Raw genomic sequence first — 18,781 nt, 5'->3', positions numbered from 1 at the left:
GAATACAATTGACGTGAATACAACTGAGTTGAATACATATGACTTGAATACAGTGAAAAGAATTTTTGAATTTTTTTTACAGCGAGCCATTTTTTGAATACAGCGGGGAAACAGTAGCTACGCACTGTAAATATTGAAACTGTAGCTATGACAAATTTTAAACCCCTAAAGTGTAGTCATTTATGTAAAATTCTCAAGAAAAAAAGGAAGCTGCGAGGATTAAATGACAGTATATTATTAGTGGGGTAATTTCTATATTATTAGCCGGGTGATTGGTATAGAGTATAACTCTAAATTCAAGTCTAATAGGTCAAAGAAAGGTAATTTTAAACTATTTCCAATATGTTATAGCGCAATTTGAACATTTTCTGAAATTAAAACAAGAGGCTTAACCATTTGAAAAGCCACCGTAGAGCCAACCAATACTAGAAAGAGAATAAACTCTTTCGCACAATTGCACTCAAATGTGATTACTTGATTAGTGAAGTATTTCCATTTTCTTTTCAGAGAAATAATTTGCAATAAAATCATTTTCGCATTAACTTTGCAAGGAGAGAGCAAGTTGATTGAACCAAGATAACACTAGTTAATTTGTAAATTGCAAATCCAAAAATTTGTGGACATGAAATATGCAAAATTCTAAATATCATATAAACAAGTTACTAAATGTGTGCAATCCTGCATGTTACTTTTCCTAATGAAAATTTTATCCTGGTATTCAGAAGCAAAATTTCACCATATGTCTGTGCAACTTCATCGCACGATTCAAACCTTTGCAAGTTCTATAACACGTGGCCCCTTAGTTGATAAAAATAAAAGATTAAATGAGTTGTCAAAACTGGGACAAACTGATGAAGCACGAAAGATGTTCGACAAAATGCCTGAGAGAGATGAGTTTACATGGACTACAATGGTTGCTGCGTATGCCAATGAAGGAAGGCTTGTTGAAGCAAAACAAGTGTTTAAAGATGTCCCAATCAAGAATTCAATTACTTGGTCTTCTCTAATTTGTGGATACTGTAAGCATGGTTTTGAAATTGAAGGATTTGAATTGTTTTGGCAAATGCAAAGTGAGGGACATAGACCAAGTCAGTTTACATTGGGAAGTGTGCTGAGAATGTGCGCGATAAAAGGTTTGCTTTCGAGAGGTGAACAGATACATGGATATGCTATTAAGACTTGTTTTGATATGAATGTTTTTGTTATGACTGGTCTTATTGATATGTACGCGAAATGTAAGCGTATCTTGGGAGCTGAGTTTATTTTCCAAATCATGTCAAATGGGAAGAATCATGTTACTTGGACTGCTATGATTAATGGATATTCTCAAAATGGCAATGCGTTAAGAGCAATTAAGTGTTTTAGTAGCATGCGTGCACAAGGGATTGAGGCGAATCAGTATACATTTCCGGGTGTTTTAAGTTCTTGTGCTGCACTGTGTGATCTAAGATTTGGGGTACAGGTACATAGTTGTATTGTTAATGGTGGTTTTGAGGCTAATGTGTTTGTTCAAAGTGCGTTAATCGACATGTATTCTAAATGTGGGGATTTGCATAGTGCTAAGAAGGCATTGGAACTGATGGAGGTAAATCATGCAGTTTCGTGGAATTCCATGATACTTGGGTGTGTGCGGCATGGACTTCCAGAGGAGGCAGTGTCTTTGTTCAAAAGGATGTATGCTAGTGATATGGAAGTGGACGAGTTTACTTACCCTTCAGTTCTGAATTCTCTTGCTTGTATGCACGATGTCAAAAATGGGAAATGTCTTCATTGCTTGATTGTTAAAACTGGGTACCAGAGCTCCAAGCTTGTAAGCAATGCACTTGTTGATATGTATGCTAAACAGGGAGACCTACCTTGTGCGATGAGTGTTTTCAACAGCATGGTTGAAAAGGATGTAATCTCATGGACATCACTTGTCACTGGCTGTGCTCACAATGGCTCTTATGAAGAAGCTCTGAAATTATTTTGTGAGATGAGAGTGGCTGAAATTAAACCAGACCAAATTATCACTGCTAGTGTTCTAAGCTGTTGCTCAGAGTTGGCACTACTTGAACTTGGGCAACAAGTTCATGTAGATTTTATCAAATCTGGCCTTGAGGCATCATTGTCAGTTGATAATTCTCTTATGACAATGTATGCCAATTGTGGGTGCCTTGAAGATGCCAAAAAAGTATTCAACTCAATGCAAGTGCGTAATGTGATCAGTTGGACTGCTCTTATAGTTGCTTATGCCCAAAATGGCAAAGGAAAGGAGTCTCTAAGATTTTATGACGAGATGATTGCAAGTGGAATAGAACCTGACTTCATTACATTTATAGGCCTATTGTTTGCCTGCAGCCATACCGGTCTTGTTGACGATGGAAATAAGTATTTCAATTCAATGAAGAAAGATTATGGGATAAGACCAAGCCCTGATCACTATGCATGTATGATCGATCTTTTGGGCCGTGCGGGGAAAATACAGGAGGCTGAGAAGTTAGTCAATGAAATGGATATTGAACCTGACGCTACTGTATGGAAAGCGTTGCTTGCTGCATGCAGAGTACATGGGAGCACAGATCTAGCAGAGAAAGCTTCAATGGTCCTCTTTCAGTTGGAACCACAAGATGCTGTCCCGTATGTTATGTTGTCAAATATCTATTCCGCTGCTGGAAAATGGGAAGATGCCGCAAAACTTAGAAGAAAAATGAAGTTGAAGGGTGTTAACAAAGAGCCTGGTTATAGTTGGATTGAGATGAATGGAGTGGTGCACACCTTTATATCTGAGGAAAGAAGTCACCCAAAGAGTGATGAAATTTACTCAAAACTTGATGATGTTATTGCATTGATCAAAGAAGCTGGATATGTGCCAGACTTGAATTTTTCACTTCATGATATCAATGAAGAAGGAAGGGAACGGAGTCTTTCTTATCATAGTGAGAAATTGGCTATTGCTTTTGGGCTTCTTTGTGTGCCAAAAGGAGTACCAATTCGGATTTACAAGAACCTTCGTGTATGTGGTGACTGTCATAATGCAATGAAATTTGTATCAAGAGTTTTTGATCGACATATCATTTTGCGAGATTCAAATCGTTTTCATCATTTTAAGAAAGGGATATGTTCTTGTGGGGATTATTGGTAGAAAACATTCCTTTGGCTTTTCTTGGATCTTGTTTCCATTGCGCTTGGCAAGATCAGATCATATTTCATTAATTGGAACTGATTACTCTCTGAGATTTATACGAGAGTCGGTTCCCTAGTCTCTATTTCGCAGCACTCTACCGCAACAGGCACCAATTGCCATTCCCCGGCATCCGGGGGATAACTGGTCCGCATTCTGAGAAATATGTTTGACTCCATGAAGGTAGGATCTGCTTATCCTCAAGAAAGCTTCGTTTTACATGATCACGTGATGAGTTTTCCTACACAGTATGAAACCATCTGCATTGTCCTTTAACAATAATTTTCTAAGATTTATTGTTTTCTCTAATTCTTGATATCTACTATGCAGTTAAACTTGGGAGTTACTTCCTTTTCAGTGGACAAATTACCCAAACAGAATAGGGACCTGAACTGTGCACTTGTAACCAACCAGCTCGGGGACCTAACCTATGCACTTGTGGGGCTGTTAGGGAACTTTAGATTGTCTTAAACTTTCCTAGAACTCCGGAAGTTATATGGTCTTGTTGATTGGAAAAATGTTGGGGTGCTCTATGCTTGGTTACAGCATTTGGTTGACTTGCAGGTGCTTCAGTGAGGTAATGATAAATTATTCAGCCACGCCCGATCCATGATTTACATGGCTAGGTCATCTCAGTTTTTTGTGGAAATATTCGAAATAAATCTCTAGCTTTGGAAGAAGCTCTCTGTTTCACCCGTGTCAGATAGCTACTATAAACTGTGTTGGAGTAAATTTTGGATAAGCTAACAAAAATTGGTTCTTGAAGCTCCATTATTTCCTTTAAGTGCCATGTCCATCTAGTTGTTTGAAATCCTTTGCAATGTAGCTGATCTCTACTTTAGAAAAGTGTAATACAGATCCAAAACCTAGGCACAATTGAAAAGGAATTATGTTTCCAGTTAAGACTAGAATGTGCATGCTATAGATAGGTCCATACTAGTGCTTGTGAATATCCGAGTGTTGCCTTGAGAGTAAGATTGGACATTGATATGCAAAACCAATATGTCATTCTCTTCGGGAGTTTACTGTTGTTTGTATAGCATGAAAAGTAAATATAAAAAAGAAGAAGAAAAGTAAAGGGGCATGCTATCTTGTAGTGTAATGTTCTGAATGTAAAGGTGTTTTTGACTAAAACTCTTTTCTTTGACTCAATGTCTTCCCTAATAGCAAGAAGTGGGACGTTGAAACTTCAGTATAACTGGAAAACCCGCATAAGTGAAAAAGATGGTTCTGTTCAGTGTTTTTCTTATCCTTTTTCACCTTCCTCTTGAAAAACCTAGACATTTGTTTTCTTGTCTTTTTTCTTAATAACTGATGACTCCTCAGCAATGCAATTATGCAAAGACTATAGAAAGACAACATGTTGCATGGGAAATTCCTACCTTCTCATTTGCCCTTCCTTTCCAAAGGATGCACAAGTTTTTTTTCTGGATGAAGTGGACAGTGGTTATATTCAGAAGTCTAGACACCTTACTTTCAGATTTATCATTCTCTTAATGTCTTGCCAATTAACTGCTTGATGTGTTGATTTTGAACTCTATCAAGCACATGTACGAATTTCTTATTTTATTTCTTATTCCTTTATGCCAAAGTATAAATTTACTTTTGCTTGCAGATATTTAGAGCTTTCCCACCACCAGTCCTCTGTTTCTCTATTGCGAGCATATGGAAAGTGTATAATATTTCATAAACCCTAGTGTTAATTGCCTGCCTTTGGTTGTCCGAGGGACCTCAGTCCCAGTCTTTATTGTGAGCATATGGCAAGAGCATTATATTTCATAAAGCCTATTGTTCATTGCCTGCCTTTGGTTGCATGGACCAGAAGAAAAGCACATGTTATTGAACAAAGTATGCTCATCATTCCCCAGTCCCCCAAGACATCAGAGCCCATTCCATTGAAGTCAATGTGGTCTTTCCTATTGTGGGTGCAAGAAGGTTGAATAGCTACACACATTTCCTGGAACCATCCCCTATGGAGTGGATGGAAACTAAACGCAAACAAACTGATAATGTTCTTGATGGGGGAAGTAATTAGCGATTTGCAGCAGTATCAGCTCTCTGATGGGACTGCGGGACGGGTTTGAAAGCCACATTCACTTTGGTTTGATCCTGGAGACTCTGGCAAGAGAGACCTAAAAATAAGTTACGGCGAAAAAGAAGTTTGAAAGAAAAAGAGCCTACTGTGGATTAATTGGAATAATATAATGTCTGATGTGATGGTTATATCTGTGATGGTGTATTCTCTTTGTATAGATCAAACACTTATCTGTTGCAAGTTCATAAATCATCTAAACCACATGCGAGGTCCTTAGGCAGTTGTCAATAAGTAAACAAACCTATCTTGGTTGTCCTTATTTGTTGAATTTGGGATGTAATCTCCCTGGTTCAGATTTGCTGTGAATCTGTGAGCACAGAACCACAAAGCTGTACTTGAACTATTTAGGTGCTGATTTTTATAATAGAGATTGTAGTTGCTGTTAGTGCTTTGAATCCATTTTCTCCAATTGATGGCTACGATTAATCTTAAACTGTTGAATGAGGAATACTGAATACGTATCCAATGGGCTAGTGATTCCTTAATTAGTTTTATTGCTCAAATTTTCAAGTCTCATAAGCGGAGTAACACTTAAGTTATTTTGCCCGCTATCATCTAAAAGTGTGAAGCCTAAAGTTCAATGTATTGAAAAAATATTAGGAAAGCAAAAAATTAACTGATTTCTTATACACATTTATGGAAAGTTGGCCATTATATATGTAAAAGGATAATAGTATATACTTAATAGAATGGTCAAGATCACACAAATAAACACCCTGAAGAAAAAAGAGATATTTGCCCACTAATTTCGGCTTCAGTGTTAATGCAAGTGGAACCTTTATTTTTCTTTAAGCCGAGAGTCTATCAGAAACATCTCTACCTCCCAAAATAGAGTAAGATCTGCGCACACTCCTAAGTGTAGAATTACAGAGTAAGTTGTTAATGCAGGTGGTTGATCTTCGAAAATAGCTAAATAATGTGAACGTGTATGATTAGGGAACGCTTGTAAACAGCCGATGAATGAAAGCATTTCACTTTCTTTTCCTTCTCATTCGAGGAAATGCACCACTTAGTAGAGTTCAAATATTAACTTAGTAGCGATTATATTGGCATGAATGCAATGTTACCTTCCTATCAGGCAACCAGAAGAGAAGAAATGGTGTACTTTAAAGAATAGAAAAATCCTAATAATTCATCTATAGCTCGAGTTTGGGAGCACTCATTAATCCTATGAATACCCCTCAAAACTAGATATTGCTACAATGTATAAATTAACAGCGGGAAACTCTCATCTAAAACTGCTGGGGTATTGAACGCTTAACACATAGTATGTTTATGTAGACGAGACATTCCGATCATTCACCCGCAAATCTTACTGTCATAACCTCCATCCAAAACCAACTAGCAAGTTACTAGCTCCCATGTTCTGATGCTGAAATTCATCAAATATTACCAAGGCCAAGAATACCACTAGCTGCACTTGCTGGAGCAACGTAACGCTGATTAGGCAACTAAAACCTCCCAAGAGAACTCATTTACAAAGCCTAAGCAACAGTTTTCAAAAAATTCACTTGCGCATGTGTTCAGGAATAAGGCGTTTCCGCAGTTCAGCAGGTGCACCAGAGAGCTCTGCATGGAACTTACAATAGTCAGATGGAGGTATCAAATCTTGTGAAAGAAGAAGTAAAAAACTAATTTGAAGGTCACCTTGAGCTGTAAAGTTGAATAGGGGAGGCAGAGGTCGCCCATTTGGCAAGCAAGCATTTGGTTCCCTTAAAGCATCAAAGAAAGGGTGTGCACATGCCTCCAACTGTCAATGAATACACAATATACTCAAAATCCCCCGGTAAACATACATCGTGCACGTTCAAAGGATATACCACTTAAAGCCAGCAACAATTGCAGCTAGTGTGTGGAGTCATTAATTCTCAAAAACATTAGGAACAACACTGAATGTTATTTTAGAAATAAATTTTGTCTTTCACTATTTCTAAACTTTATAAGCATGCAGGAAAGATCACATAAAGAAGAAGATCCTTTACTTACAGCGGTACAGCGTAGAGTTGGAGAATATTGGAGAAGCCTTGACACCAGATCTACTGCTTCAGGGGGCATTCTTTTGTGGAATATCTGCAGATTGTAATCTCATTAAAATTTTATCCATGCTTTGCTTAGTGCCTGGGTAAGTGGTTTGTGCACATTGAATGGACAGGTCTCAATAAATTTCATCTAGGAGATGACGAAGGAGGGAGGGAAACAACTCAATTAATAGTGAAGGAGAGACATCGACCTAATATGTTTTCACAAACCTTGTGCCACGGGTGAGCTTTGATCTGGGGAAACTTGAACTCGGTGTAGTTTGGATTCATGCACCTAATCTCCTCTCTAGTTGGTGTTCCCAAAATCTGATATGCACCAAGTATAGAAAGCGAATTAGCAAGAGAATGCAACAAAATACACAAGATTAAGACCAGCTGTGTTATCAGTTAAAGAATCCTTGAATGCACACCTTGATGATTTCGACCAGCTGATCAACGCCACTTTCTCCAGGGAAAAGAGGCTGTAATCGTACAGCAGTAAAATGTCAGATTTAGTATTCGAGGGTACTAACAATGAGAGCCTACAAACGTATATTGCTATTTATGCATTAGTTATTTAATCTTTTATACTTTTAGGAATTGGATTGCGCAGAAGGAAACAACTCAACAATATTAATGGTATCTAATTCCATAAATTTGAACACTTGAAACAGAAATAGCAGGTGTAAAATCAAATGCAAAACGTTCCAGAGATTATGGACCATGAATATAACGTTATAGGTGTCAACTAACCTGTCCCAAAAGTAGTTCAGCCATAACGCAACCAGCAGACCACACGTCAATTGCAGTTGTGTACTCTGTAGCCCCAAAGATCAATTCAGGGGCCCGGTAATAACGAGAACAGATGTACGATATGTTGGGCTCTCCGGGCACCTATAGCACAAAGGTTAAAATATTAGAGACTTTCTAATTGTAAGGAAAGAAGAAAACTTGGTTAGAGAATTAACACATACCAACATCTTTGCACTCCCAAAATCACAGAGCTTTAGCTGATGTGTGTGGGGATTAACCTTCAGAAGTCAAATAAACCACAAATGGTCAAGGCAAAAAGGGGTGAAAGAGGATAAGCAAAAAGTACCAGACTATCAAGGACATAATGAAAGCAATAAGCATAACCAGAGGGATATTGACTACTCACCAAAAGATTCTGTGGTTTAATATCACGATGGCATACACCAAGAACACCGTGCATGTAATTCAGAGCCCGACATATCTGTAAAATTTATTTAGAGCATTTAATCTTTGAAGTCAAGATAGTTTGCAAGACAATAAATCTAAGTTGCTAAAATTCGAAATTCCACAACCTTGATGAGAAAAACGAACCAATGCAATAAGCTCACCTGATATGTGTATAGCTGCACATATATAATAGGCATGTGTTGGTTCATTCTGCTGTAGTGCCTTGAAACTCGATAAACAGTTTCAGACACGTACTCGAGGACAAGGTTAAGGTAGACTTCATTCTTCTCAGTAGTAGAATAGAAGCAGTGTCTTAGTTTCACAACATTAGGATGATCAAGCGTGCGCATAATCTGAAGCTCCCTGTTCTTGTATCTCCTATCCTGTAAGACCTTCTTTATTGCTACAGATTCACCAGCTTCCAAGCACTTAGCCTGACGTATAAAAAAAGGCAAAGAGTGACTCAAAAAAGTCAACAACACAACTTGTAGTCAAGCATTTTAAATAGGCATTAGATAAAGCTATACCTGAAAAACAACTCCAAATGAACCAGTACCAACCACGCGCTCCGCCATGTATGATAGTGTCTGGTAAAATAGTATGAGGTCAACTTCTGATTGAGTTAAAGAAGATATTGGGGGTAAAGAGAAATTGAATTATATTCAACTAATTCACCTGTTTCTCTTGTCCATTTCGACCACTCACTGTAGTCACAATTATCTGACCAGTTTCTGTTCCATTACCACTAACAACAGCAGGTTCCATATCCTGTGGAATGCAGGATATATCAGCAACATTTTTCAGAATTTAAAGACAACTACTTTAGGTACTAAATTTGACTTGAAAGATTAGAAACTTTGGAGATACCTTTAAATTATCCTCTAGAGTATCAGCTTTTTCATCTTTGATTTTCATTTCATGCATTTCTTTAGGAAGCTCATCAACTTCAGAATTTTCAATTCTAGTATCCATTGTTGATGTACTTGGGGCAGTGGTTTCCTTAGACGTAGAAGCCATATCCTCCTTTGGAACTGTAGTAGTACATCTATTTTCCATTTGAGTTTCACCAACCACTCTTTGATGTACTTCTTGCTCAACCTTCACCCTCTTTATGCTCGCATTCGCATCACCACCCTATTAAAAATCAGTAAATAAAAGTCATATTCTTTATATGAATTACTGATAAATCTAATCAAAATAAATCAAACAAAAAGAAAGGTACAAGCTTCCACTATAAATCCCATCCATCATTGCATTACAAGTCTATACTAACACAACCCACCTAACCCTCACCCTCCCAAGGCCAAGAAACATTTTTGGAAAAAATGTCACATAAGCAAATGTTCAGCCAAATGGCATCAACCCTCTTGCAAGCCATCATAACCACCTTAAAGTCCCGATTTTTTTTTTTTATATAGTAGAACTTGCACATATTCAGAGCTAAAATGGTGAAAATCTCACTATAAAGCTTTCTTTTTTCCCCTCCTCAAGAATCAGAAAAATGATAAAAGAAGCATTCAACACGAAATTTTCAGCAAACCCCCTACCCAAAAGAAAAAGAAAAATGAATTGAAACCCCTAAATTAAAAAAGTGAACATCTTTCTTGTCAAATTTCCAAATCAATTGAGACAGGCGACTGAAACACAAGAGAATAGTAAATTACAAAACTTTTCATTTGAAAGGAGAAAAACAAAGATACACAATCCTAAACTAGCTGAGGTCAATTATATGAAACACTGAACAAAAAAAAAAAAAAGAGAGAAAGAATGATTGATTACAGGATCTGAAACAGAAGAACGTCCAGAAGCAATGCTCTTAAGGCGACGCATGACATTCATCTCTGCTTCGCCCAAAAAATAACCCTACCCACAAAACTCCCTCAAACTGGTGGAGATGAAGGAGAGAGAGAAAGAAAAATGGAGATACTTTGAAATGCCAAATACTATGTGAAAATATGACTCTACAACTAAAAGCCCCCCTTCTCCCCTCTCCTTTTGCGTCACAACAAATAAAAGAATTCCAAAAACCAATATACTGTATGTTATTTAGAGTGGAAAAAAAGTTTTACTTCTGAAAAACCACAATACATAAGGGAATGAGTAATTTTAAAAAAAAAAAAAAAACATGCGGTAGTTTTGTTTTTGTAAAATTTTAAAATCACGCTTCAAGGAGACTTAATGCAATAATAAAATTATCTCCGTGTGATTTAGAGGTCCCGGCTTCGTGTTGTAGAAGTAGCTACTGTCTACGTCACATCCTTTCGGGTGTAGCACTTTGCCGGACTCTCTGCTAATGCGGAATGTTTTTTTACCGAACCGTGTCATTTTTTTTTTAAATTACACTCGAAATTATATTATAATTTTTTTTTTTAGTTTGATGTGTTTTATTATGAATTATATTCACTCAAATATCTATGAAATAGAACATGGAGGACTAATATTTTCATCTAATTTTCGGAAAATACGAAATTATTTGAAATTAGATAATGAAGTCTCATAGAGTATATCGTATAGCACAATTTTCCTTTATAAATTTTGGGAATGAAACAGCAAAATAAAAAAAAATAAAAAAAAGGAAATCTCTCTTGCTTTCTCTCTCTACTCTTAAAAATTCAAATTATCACTGGTCAAAGTCATGACCGAAAGCCCAATCATTCCTGTCTGCATATTTTTTTGTACTTGCAGTCAAACTCTAATTTTGAACCGTAGACTTACCATCATACTGAATCGAACGGTGAATATATAAGGAGTTCAATTGAAATGACAATAAAGACCTTAGCGTGGAAAGGGAATTACGAGGGGGCGTGCGATTTGAGACAATAATTATGCCAGCGGAATATTCGCGGGGGTCCTTTTTGTCTAACGTTTTGACTAGTCCTATCCTTTTCGCGGTTTGTCTATGACTTTGAATTCGTTGGATTACTTGTAAATCTTTTAAAACATGTAAAATAAAAGGGAGGATCCAATGACTCATTGTGTCAAAAATAACCCATATTTATCTAAGAGAAAATAATATTTAGGACAAGAAAAACATATAGGTTCACCAAAAAAAGAAAAAAACACACTGAACCACCAAAGGATATGTCTAGTGGATGGAGTTGTTCGAGCTCTGAATATGAAAAAATCTTTGATATCAAACACTGGCTAAAAAATTAAAAACAAAAAGAGATAATTTAAGAGGTCTCCCTCCACGTTTCACTCACCTCCCCTTTGATTTATGTTATTACACTTACTTCCCCTATTTTATTTTTTTTGTAACAATTCTTTTAACTTAATTATCATTAAAATAAAAAATTACAATATATCAAATTTGCCCTTACTAATAAATTTGTAAAGATGCTCTTCAGAAAATTCCCTTGAAATAAAAACACCATAAATATGCTAGATTTTTAAATTTGAATTTAGTGAAAGGAAAATTTATGCTTACATCACCAAGTCTTTACCTGTGTACTTCAACTATAAGATAAGCTTCACCGGATATAAAATCATACACTGTAATTCATTACAAAATCCAAAGTCATCCAAATAAAATACCCTAAATATTCCTACAAACATATGGTACTTTTCCGACCTAAAATTTTGCCTCTCCGAATGGGAGTATGGCCGGTACCTTTCCTTCGATGATTCGACCTTTGTTTCATAACCCTTCCTTGGTTTCTCAAAACTTCTATCCATTTTTACCGGGACCGGTGGGAGCTCGAATTGATCATCCTCCACCCGAATCTTCGATTCATGCCGATTATGGACATCGGCCCACGTCACAGCCTCGTATTCCAACAAATTTTCTTTTAATTTGAACGAAGCAGTTGAACTTAGAACATTGAGCCCCTTTGTGAAAGCTTGCGCGGCCCATTCCTCTGGAACCGGGGGGAGTTCCATCCGTTCCCTTTGGAACCGGTTGACGAACTCACGCAGTAACTCATCGTCCCTTTAGGTTATTCGGAAGATATCGGCCTTGCGGTCCTGCACTTTTTTGGCACCGGCATAAGCCTTCACGAAGGCATCGGCGAGCATTTTGAAAGAAGTGATCGAATGCTCGGACAGGTGGTCGTACCACGTCAACGCTCCCTTTGACAGAGTCTCCCCAATTTTTTTCAACAACACTAACTCAATCTCATCTTCCTCCATATCATTGCCTTTTATGGCACAAGTGTATGAGGTCACGTGCTCCTGCGGGTCCGTTGTGCCGTCATATTTCTGTATATCGGGCATCTTAAACCTCTTTGGGATCAGTTTCGGGGCTGCGCTCGGAGGAAAAGGCCTTTAGATGTACCTCTTCGAATTCAGCCCCTTCAGTAAAGGCGGAGCCCCCGGGATCTGGTCCACCCGATAATTGTATGTCTCGACCCTCTTTTCGGTTGAGTCTACCCGTTTTTCCAAAGTTTCGAGCATCTTTAGAACCTCGGTAGAAGAACCGGCTCCGGAGCGGTTGCTCTCAACCATTCGTGCCTCATTTTTTCCAATTTCGGCAACACCCTTTGTCTTCTCCAGGTCTGCTTCATCTTTTGCGCTCTGCAACCGGGCAATCGCGATTCCTTGCTCGGCGATTGCCGCTCTTTGTTCCTGTAACATTTCAAAAATTAAACGTAAGTTAACATTGTCGTTTGGTGCATCCGGTTCCCTCCGGCCCTGGGTCCGAGACAATGTAACGGACTTGTGAGTATTTAGAGGATCAGTGGCCGGTAGGGCGGCATTCTCCTGGTCCACGGTGTTTTGCCGATTGAGGCCCTCCCTCGAATCGGCGGGGTTCGGGTCAGCGGGATTTGGCAATCCTCGTAGTCCGCTGCCTTCATTTTCCGCCACAATCTTGGTGTTGTTGATATAACCAGATTGTTCGATGTCAGCCATTTAGTTCGTTTTTGCAGAGACGGGCAGGAGATGTTTTTTATTTTGATGAATATGATAGAAATCAAGACCAAAGACCACTATTATCCTAGCCCCACGGTGGGCGCCAAACTGTTTACCTCGAATTTGGATAATCAATTTAATTTGTGAATGGGTATAAGATGTGTGGCTTTAGTCTAGATCCACTTGATGAGAGACAAGTATAGACGTGGATATAATACGATGAGAGCAATGATAATCATTGATTTGTGATTTGTTTGTATGCTCTCTAATGCATGAATGTTACCCAATCGTAATAATGCTAGAAATAAATGCAATAGATATGACCGAACGCAAATGATTGAGAGAGAAAGATTTTGTATATATGTATTGCTATTACAAGTGTTCTTGGAAAAATGGAGAAGCCAACCCCCTTCAAGGAGGGGGATGAAATCTATTTATAGTGTTGCCTCTATGGGCCTCCTACAATACAAATCATTGAAATAATAATAATAAGGACAACTCTGAACGGATTTGGTGGGATTAGGTTGGTCGTACGGTCTGACACACGCATGGTTGGTTGTTGACCATGGCAGGACGCTACTGACGCGTGGCTTGTGTGCAACGGCTATACCGGACCAACGACACGGATATCCGGGGTAACGACCTCGACCAACTCGGTGATGAAGGAACCGGACCAAATGGTCCCCCCGATCAGCTCCGGACAAGCGTTCCTTTGGTTCAGAATGAAAGTCTTCATGTATGTTCTCGATCCTTTCTTCCTCCGGTTTCTCGTTTCACCGGTTTGACTCACATCCGGTTTTTACCGTATACAAACATCACGCACTTAAGATGATATTCAAGGCAAACATATATGGTTTGTATCTAAGTCTTTAGAGCACAAGACTTATCTAACCCAAAAATAAAATTTTGAAACCAAACTAACTCATTAAAAAAAAAAAAAAACCAAAGTAGACTTCACGCACAGAATCTGTGCGTGAAAGGACTAAAGTGTACATTTAAAGTTTTTCTCCTTTCACTCACAACCCTCCTCCGGGGCACCCTAACCTTTCTTTGGAAATCAAAATTAAGCTTTTTTCCATACTTTGATCGAAAATTAGTCATGTTTCAAAACACCGGAATATAAATATTTTATATAGAACTTAATATTATTTTTAGTATACAATAATATCGACTCATTACATCAAATATACATATACATTTAGATCATCATTTTAGGGGTTGTAAAGTGCTCCGAAATAAGTTTGAAAACTTGTTATACATATACATTTAGATCGTCGTTATAGGGTTCTAATTAATATAGGACGTTGCACGAGTTATTATTAATCGACAATAAATACTAAAATAACTAATTATCAGTAAAACATAATACCCAAAAATATATATAATATTAACATAAAATGTACATTTTATTTACAAATATACAATCTCCTAAGGCCTAAGGATCCTCCTAACCCCACAACCCTCACTATGATCAAGATCCTCTCTCCTCCTCTTAATGACAGGATGATTTATGGCATGGTCATCCTTTCTTCCCTTCTTCAGGCCCTGGGTGAAAATATGCTTCCCATGGGAGATGGCGGCGGTATCCACTTGAGTAGCCTCAGTAGATGCCTCAGGAGATGACTCAATAGAAGGAGACTGGACCACAGGAGCAGAAGAATGAACCTGAAATAACATATAAACAATTTAATGTTTCATAAACTAAACATGAAATAACATATAGACAATTATTTAATAAATTATTTCTTTGTAAAAAAACAAACCTGTGTGTCGACGGCCTCCTAAGATGGCTGATCAAAGGGCTCCTTAGCTGGCTCCTCAACGGTCTCCTGAGCGCTACCCGAAGCTGTAGCTGGAGGTGGAGACGGGTCAATCTGAACAGGAGGAGACGGGTCCACAGGCGCAGAAGAATGAACCTAGAATACATATAAATAATTTAGTTTAGATTAATAACATAATTAATTAATACACCATTTTATTGTAAAAAAAACAAACCTGTGTGTCGATTGGCTCCTGAGATGGCATGTGAGAGGGCTCCTGAGCGGCCCGCGGAGCTAGAGATGCAGATGGTGCCGTAGGCCTGGCTGTAGGACGAAGAAAGTAGTCATCGAAAATAATATCTAAGTTTATGTCCTTATCTCCGTCTCCCGTATATAGATCACTAACTGGCACCTGTGGAAATGATGACCAAGGATCATAATGTGGGAACATCTCTGGCGTATATCCAGGTCTCTATGAAGTCGACGGCCTGGAAGAAGAAGTCGACGGGATATCTGTAGCCGACGGAGCCTGACGGGCTATATCGTCAGGCTCATCTACTAGACCTCTGCCAGCCCGACCACCTCTATCAGCCCCACCACCCCCTAGAACACCCTCTGGTACAGGCTCTGGAAGATCTTCATCGACACGATGCCACTCCTGTTCCCATGTTATACCAGTGTCGGTAAGCTGAACTATCCGTGCTGCATATGCCGCTATCCCGGGGTCGGTGGACTCCGTACGGGGAATGCTCTCACGGCGTATCATCAGAGTCATCCGTAGCTGCATATATTTGCAAATTTTAAGAATTGAATAAAATCGTAAAGTAATACATAATAAGACGATGCATTAAGTTTAAGACTAATAAAACTTACCAGCGCCTCATACGCTCCTGAGAGTGATGCATATCCTCGGCCATCAGGACGCGTGTCGAGGGTTTGGCAATCAAGGAGCGAGTGGTACGCATGTACCACGTCATGTACTCATGGACCGGAGTGTCATGTCCGACCGCCGCTAGAGTCGTCATCCTCGCGTTCTGTGTAACCATTTCCTGGCGCATACGCGCCCGCCATGCCGCACTGTCGATCGAACACTCGTCCCTTGTATAGTAGGTGTGCTCTTAACATGTAGCCGCGGGTATGTTCTGTACATGTCCAAACTGTCGTAACAAGCGGTCGGGCGCGTGATGCTCAACGATGTCCGTATGGATCAATGGACACCGTGCCATCCACATGTGATCACCAGCCCTACAAAACGCCGACAGTTGACCCAAAATCTGATCATACTGCGTCCATATGAAAGCCTATAAAAGGAATTCAACTAGTTAACAATAAAAGACTAACAAAAATAACAAACTAATGTTAAATAAAAAAAAAACTTACCTCGGGCGCCGTCATACAGTCTAATTGATCCCTAAATGGGAGAATGACATGGTGCGTCTCCACACCTCTGGTACAGCCTCACGACCATCTCCACGGGTATGGCATATCCTCAGCAACATAGTCATCGGGAGGGTGAGCAACTATGGGCTGAAAAGGTCTTAACCTAGTCCACACCCATATCTGTCATAGTCATCAAAAAATTATTTATCAGTCGTCGTTTCGAAAAAATATATTTGGTGTTTTATTACACACACTTAAATATATTACCTGAAGAAGAGGGCTAAATGCAGCGACCTCGAGTCTCTCGCCCATAGAGGCTCGATCAAATCCTCTGTACATGTAAGCCAGGACAGCGGTGCCCCAACTGTAACATCCCAGCTAGTCTAGATCCTCAATAAAGAGCAGATACCTCATGCTCATATCCACACCCGACGTGTTCGGGAACATGATGCCCCCGAATACGATGAGAAGATATAAGCGAGCACGTCGGTCAACATCAGCCTGAGGCGTCGCCTCGTCAATCGGATCCTGCAGATCTACGACAAGTGGGCATGGAGGGAGGACCGCAACAACAGACTCTGTCCACGCATATCCCTCTGATAAGGCACAAAACCAGTGAGCCTAGTCAACTCCTGGGGATACGATAGATGCGGAGGCTCCACTCTATACAATGCCTGTCCATCAATCCGTAGACCATAAATCACCTCAACATCCTGCAGGGTGATAGTAGCCTCGCCAGTGCGGAGATGAAATGTATGGGTCTCCGGTCGCCAGCGCTCAATCATGGCGGTCACTAGAGCCCTATCGTGCACAAGCCGACCAACCTCGATGCATCAGTAGATACCGCCCCGACGTAAAATATCTATGACACGAGGATGTGGGGGAATAACATCTAGAATATTCCATGCTGACTCCCCCGAACAGGTATGGATCACTCTACTAGAGGATACCGGTGCATCCCATACATACTGGGACCTATGCTCATGATGTAGATAAAGTACCCCTCTGTTGTCGAAGGGCCCTGGCTCCATGGAGGTGTCCTATCTATTTTAGGCATTTTAAATTAATCGTTAATACATTAAGTAAGGATTAAAGTGGTATATTTTTTACGCATGTTAAATTAATCATTATTTTTTTAATTAATCTCTAATACATAGTATTAGTTATGCAATCTTTTACTGAGAAATTATACAAAGGATTGAATCCTAAACTAAGGATTTTCAATTTCTAATTAGCAAATAAATAAATTAACAATTAAAGATATAAAGATTAATAATTAACAAATCAAAAAATTAACAATTAGCTAGCAAAAAATTAGCATATAATTAATAAATAAACAATTAACTAACTAATCAAATAATTAACAAATTATTAACAAATAAACAATTGGCTTAACAGAAACTAAATAAATAATTAGTTAGTCTAACAATTGAAATAACTAATCTAACAATTACCAAATACTAAATAAACAATTAGCAAATTAACAACAAATAAAAAAATAAAAAAATAAAAAAAGAGCCCTTTTGAGCAAAAAAAAAGTGCGTAAAAGTTTTTTTTTTGTCCGTATTCGCAAATAATACACAATAGTAATGCTTAGGTTAATAATGTAATAGAAAAATACCTAGACTGAAGCTTTGATTTTGAGTTTTTGAATTGAATTATACGTCGTTTTATTGCGAAGAAACTTGTTCCTAGACTTCAATATACCAAAAATATTGACTTTTGGGTTGGAAATCAAAAAGAAAACGATGTTTTTGATCGCATGGGACCTCGAAAAGCGACCTTTAATGGCTGTTTTTTTTTTTAATTGGGGGACCAATGGTGGGGAAGAAGGAAGGGGTCCCGATTTATTTCAGGTCTTTTACGCACAGATTCTGTGCATAAAAGAACTTAAGTGTAAAACTACACTTTGGTCCTTTTACAGACATAATCTGTGCGTAAAGCCTATTTTGGATTCTTTTTTTTTAATAGATTATTTTGGTTCCAAAAATTTATTTTTGAATTACAAAAGTCTTGGGCCCAAGTCTTTATTGTTTGTTACTGGAAGTTAATTTTTTAAAGCTTAAGAAATTCAACGCATTCCATGCAAATAGGTTTTTTTTTCACTCTTACTAATATATTGAACGAGAATATTAATTTTTAAATTATTTTATGTTGTTTGCCTAAACTACCATAAAATTATTAATCACACATAATACATCATTCCTGAGCTGAATCATGTTTTTCCATATAATTATATTTCTTAAAAAATATTTAAAAGTTTGATTTTTTGTTTTTTGTGATGATTATGAATAGTTATGTGAAATTTTAACCTCAT

The 18,781-nt window shown here is 38.3% G+C and overlaps 2 protein-coding genes across 2 annotated transcripts; one reads left to right on the top strand and one right to left on the bottom strand.

Annotated features, from left to right (window-relative positions):
• Positions 1 to 337: 337 nt before the first annotated feature.
• On the top strand, positions 338 to 5,648 carry LOC132645679 (pentatricopeptide repeat-containing protein At4g21065). The gene is made up of 3 exons (XM_060362807.1): positions 338 to 3,346; positions 3,494 to 3,740; positions 4,779 to 5,648. Exon 1 carries the CDS (start codon positions 683 to 685, stop codon positions 3,122 to 3,124), a length of 2,442 nt encoding a protein of 813 aa, XP_060218790.1. The 5' UTR covers positions 338 to 682; the 3' UTR covers positions 3,125 to 3,346; positions 3,494 to 3,740; positions 4,779 to 5,648.
• Positions 5,649 to 6,345: 697 nt separating this feature from the next.
• LOC132645678 (shaggy-related protein kinase epsilon) lies at positions 6,346 to 10,481 on the bottom strand. Its single transcript, XM_060362805.1, has 13 exons — positions 10,256 to 10,481; positions 9,344 to 9,610; positions 9,152 to 9,244; positions 9,004 to 9,063; positions 8,638 to 8,910; positions 8,436 to 8,510; positions 8,251 to 8,307; positions 8,030 to 8,170; positions 7,708 to 7,758; positions 7,508 to 7,603; positions 7,245 to 7,328; positions 6,906 to 7,008; positions 6,346 to 6,827 (listed from the first exon to the last, which is right to left on the bottom strand). Exons 1-13 carry the CDS (start codon positions 10,313 to 10,315, stop codon positions 6,766 to 6,768), a joined length of 1,422 nt encoding a protein of 473 aa, XP_060218788.1. The 5' UTR covers positions 10,316 to 10,481; the 3' UTR covers positions 6,346 to 6,765.
• Positions 10,482 to 18,781: the final 8,300 nt, after the last annotated feature.

The sequence above is a fragment of the Lycium barbarum genome, chromosome 6, assembly GCF_019175385.1.
Source record: "Lycium barbarum isolate Lr01 chromosome 6, ASM1917538v2, whole genome shotgun sequence".
Lineage (NCBI taxonomy): Eukaryota > Viridiplantae > Streptophyta > Magnoliopsida > Solanales > Solanaceae > Lycium > Lycium barbarum.
This window is presented reverse-complemented; position numbering and strand designations above follow the sequence as displayed.

What these genes read in the sequence shown, in the direction of transcription:
- LOC132645679 (XM_060362807.1), top strand. Translation starts at nt 683, where the DNA reads ATGTTACTTTTCCTAATGAAAATTTTATCCTGGTATTCAGAAGCAAAA.
- LOC132645678 (XM_060362805.1), bottom strand. Translation starts at nt 10,315, where the DNA reads ATGAATGTCATGCGTCGCCTTAAGAGCATTGCTTCTGGACGTTCTTCT. An exon ending in GAAATGGACAAGAGAAACAG is followed by an intron (nt 9,064 to 9,151) that starts GTGAATTAGTTG and finishes CTATTTTACCAG; the next exon opens with ACACTATCATACATGGCGGA. An exon ending in CAACTCTACGCTGTACCGCT is followed by an intron (nt 7,009 to 7,244) that starts GTAAGTAAAGGA and finishes ATTCATTGACAG; the next exon opens with TTGGAGGCATGTGCACACCC.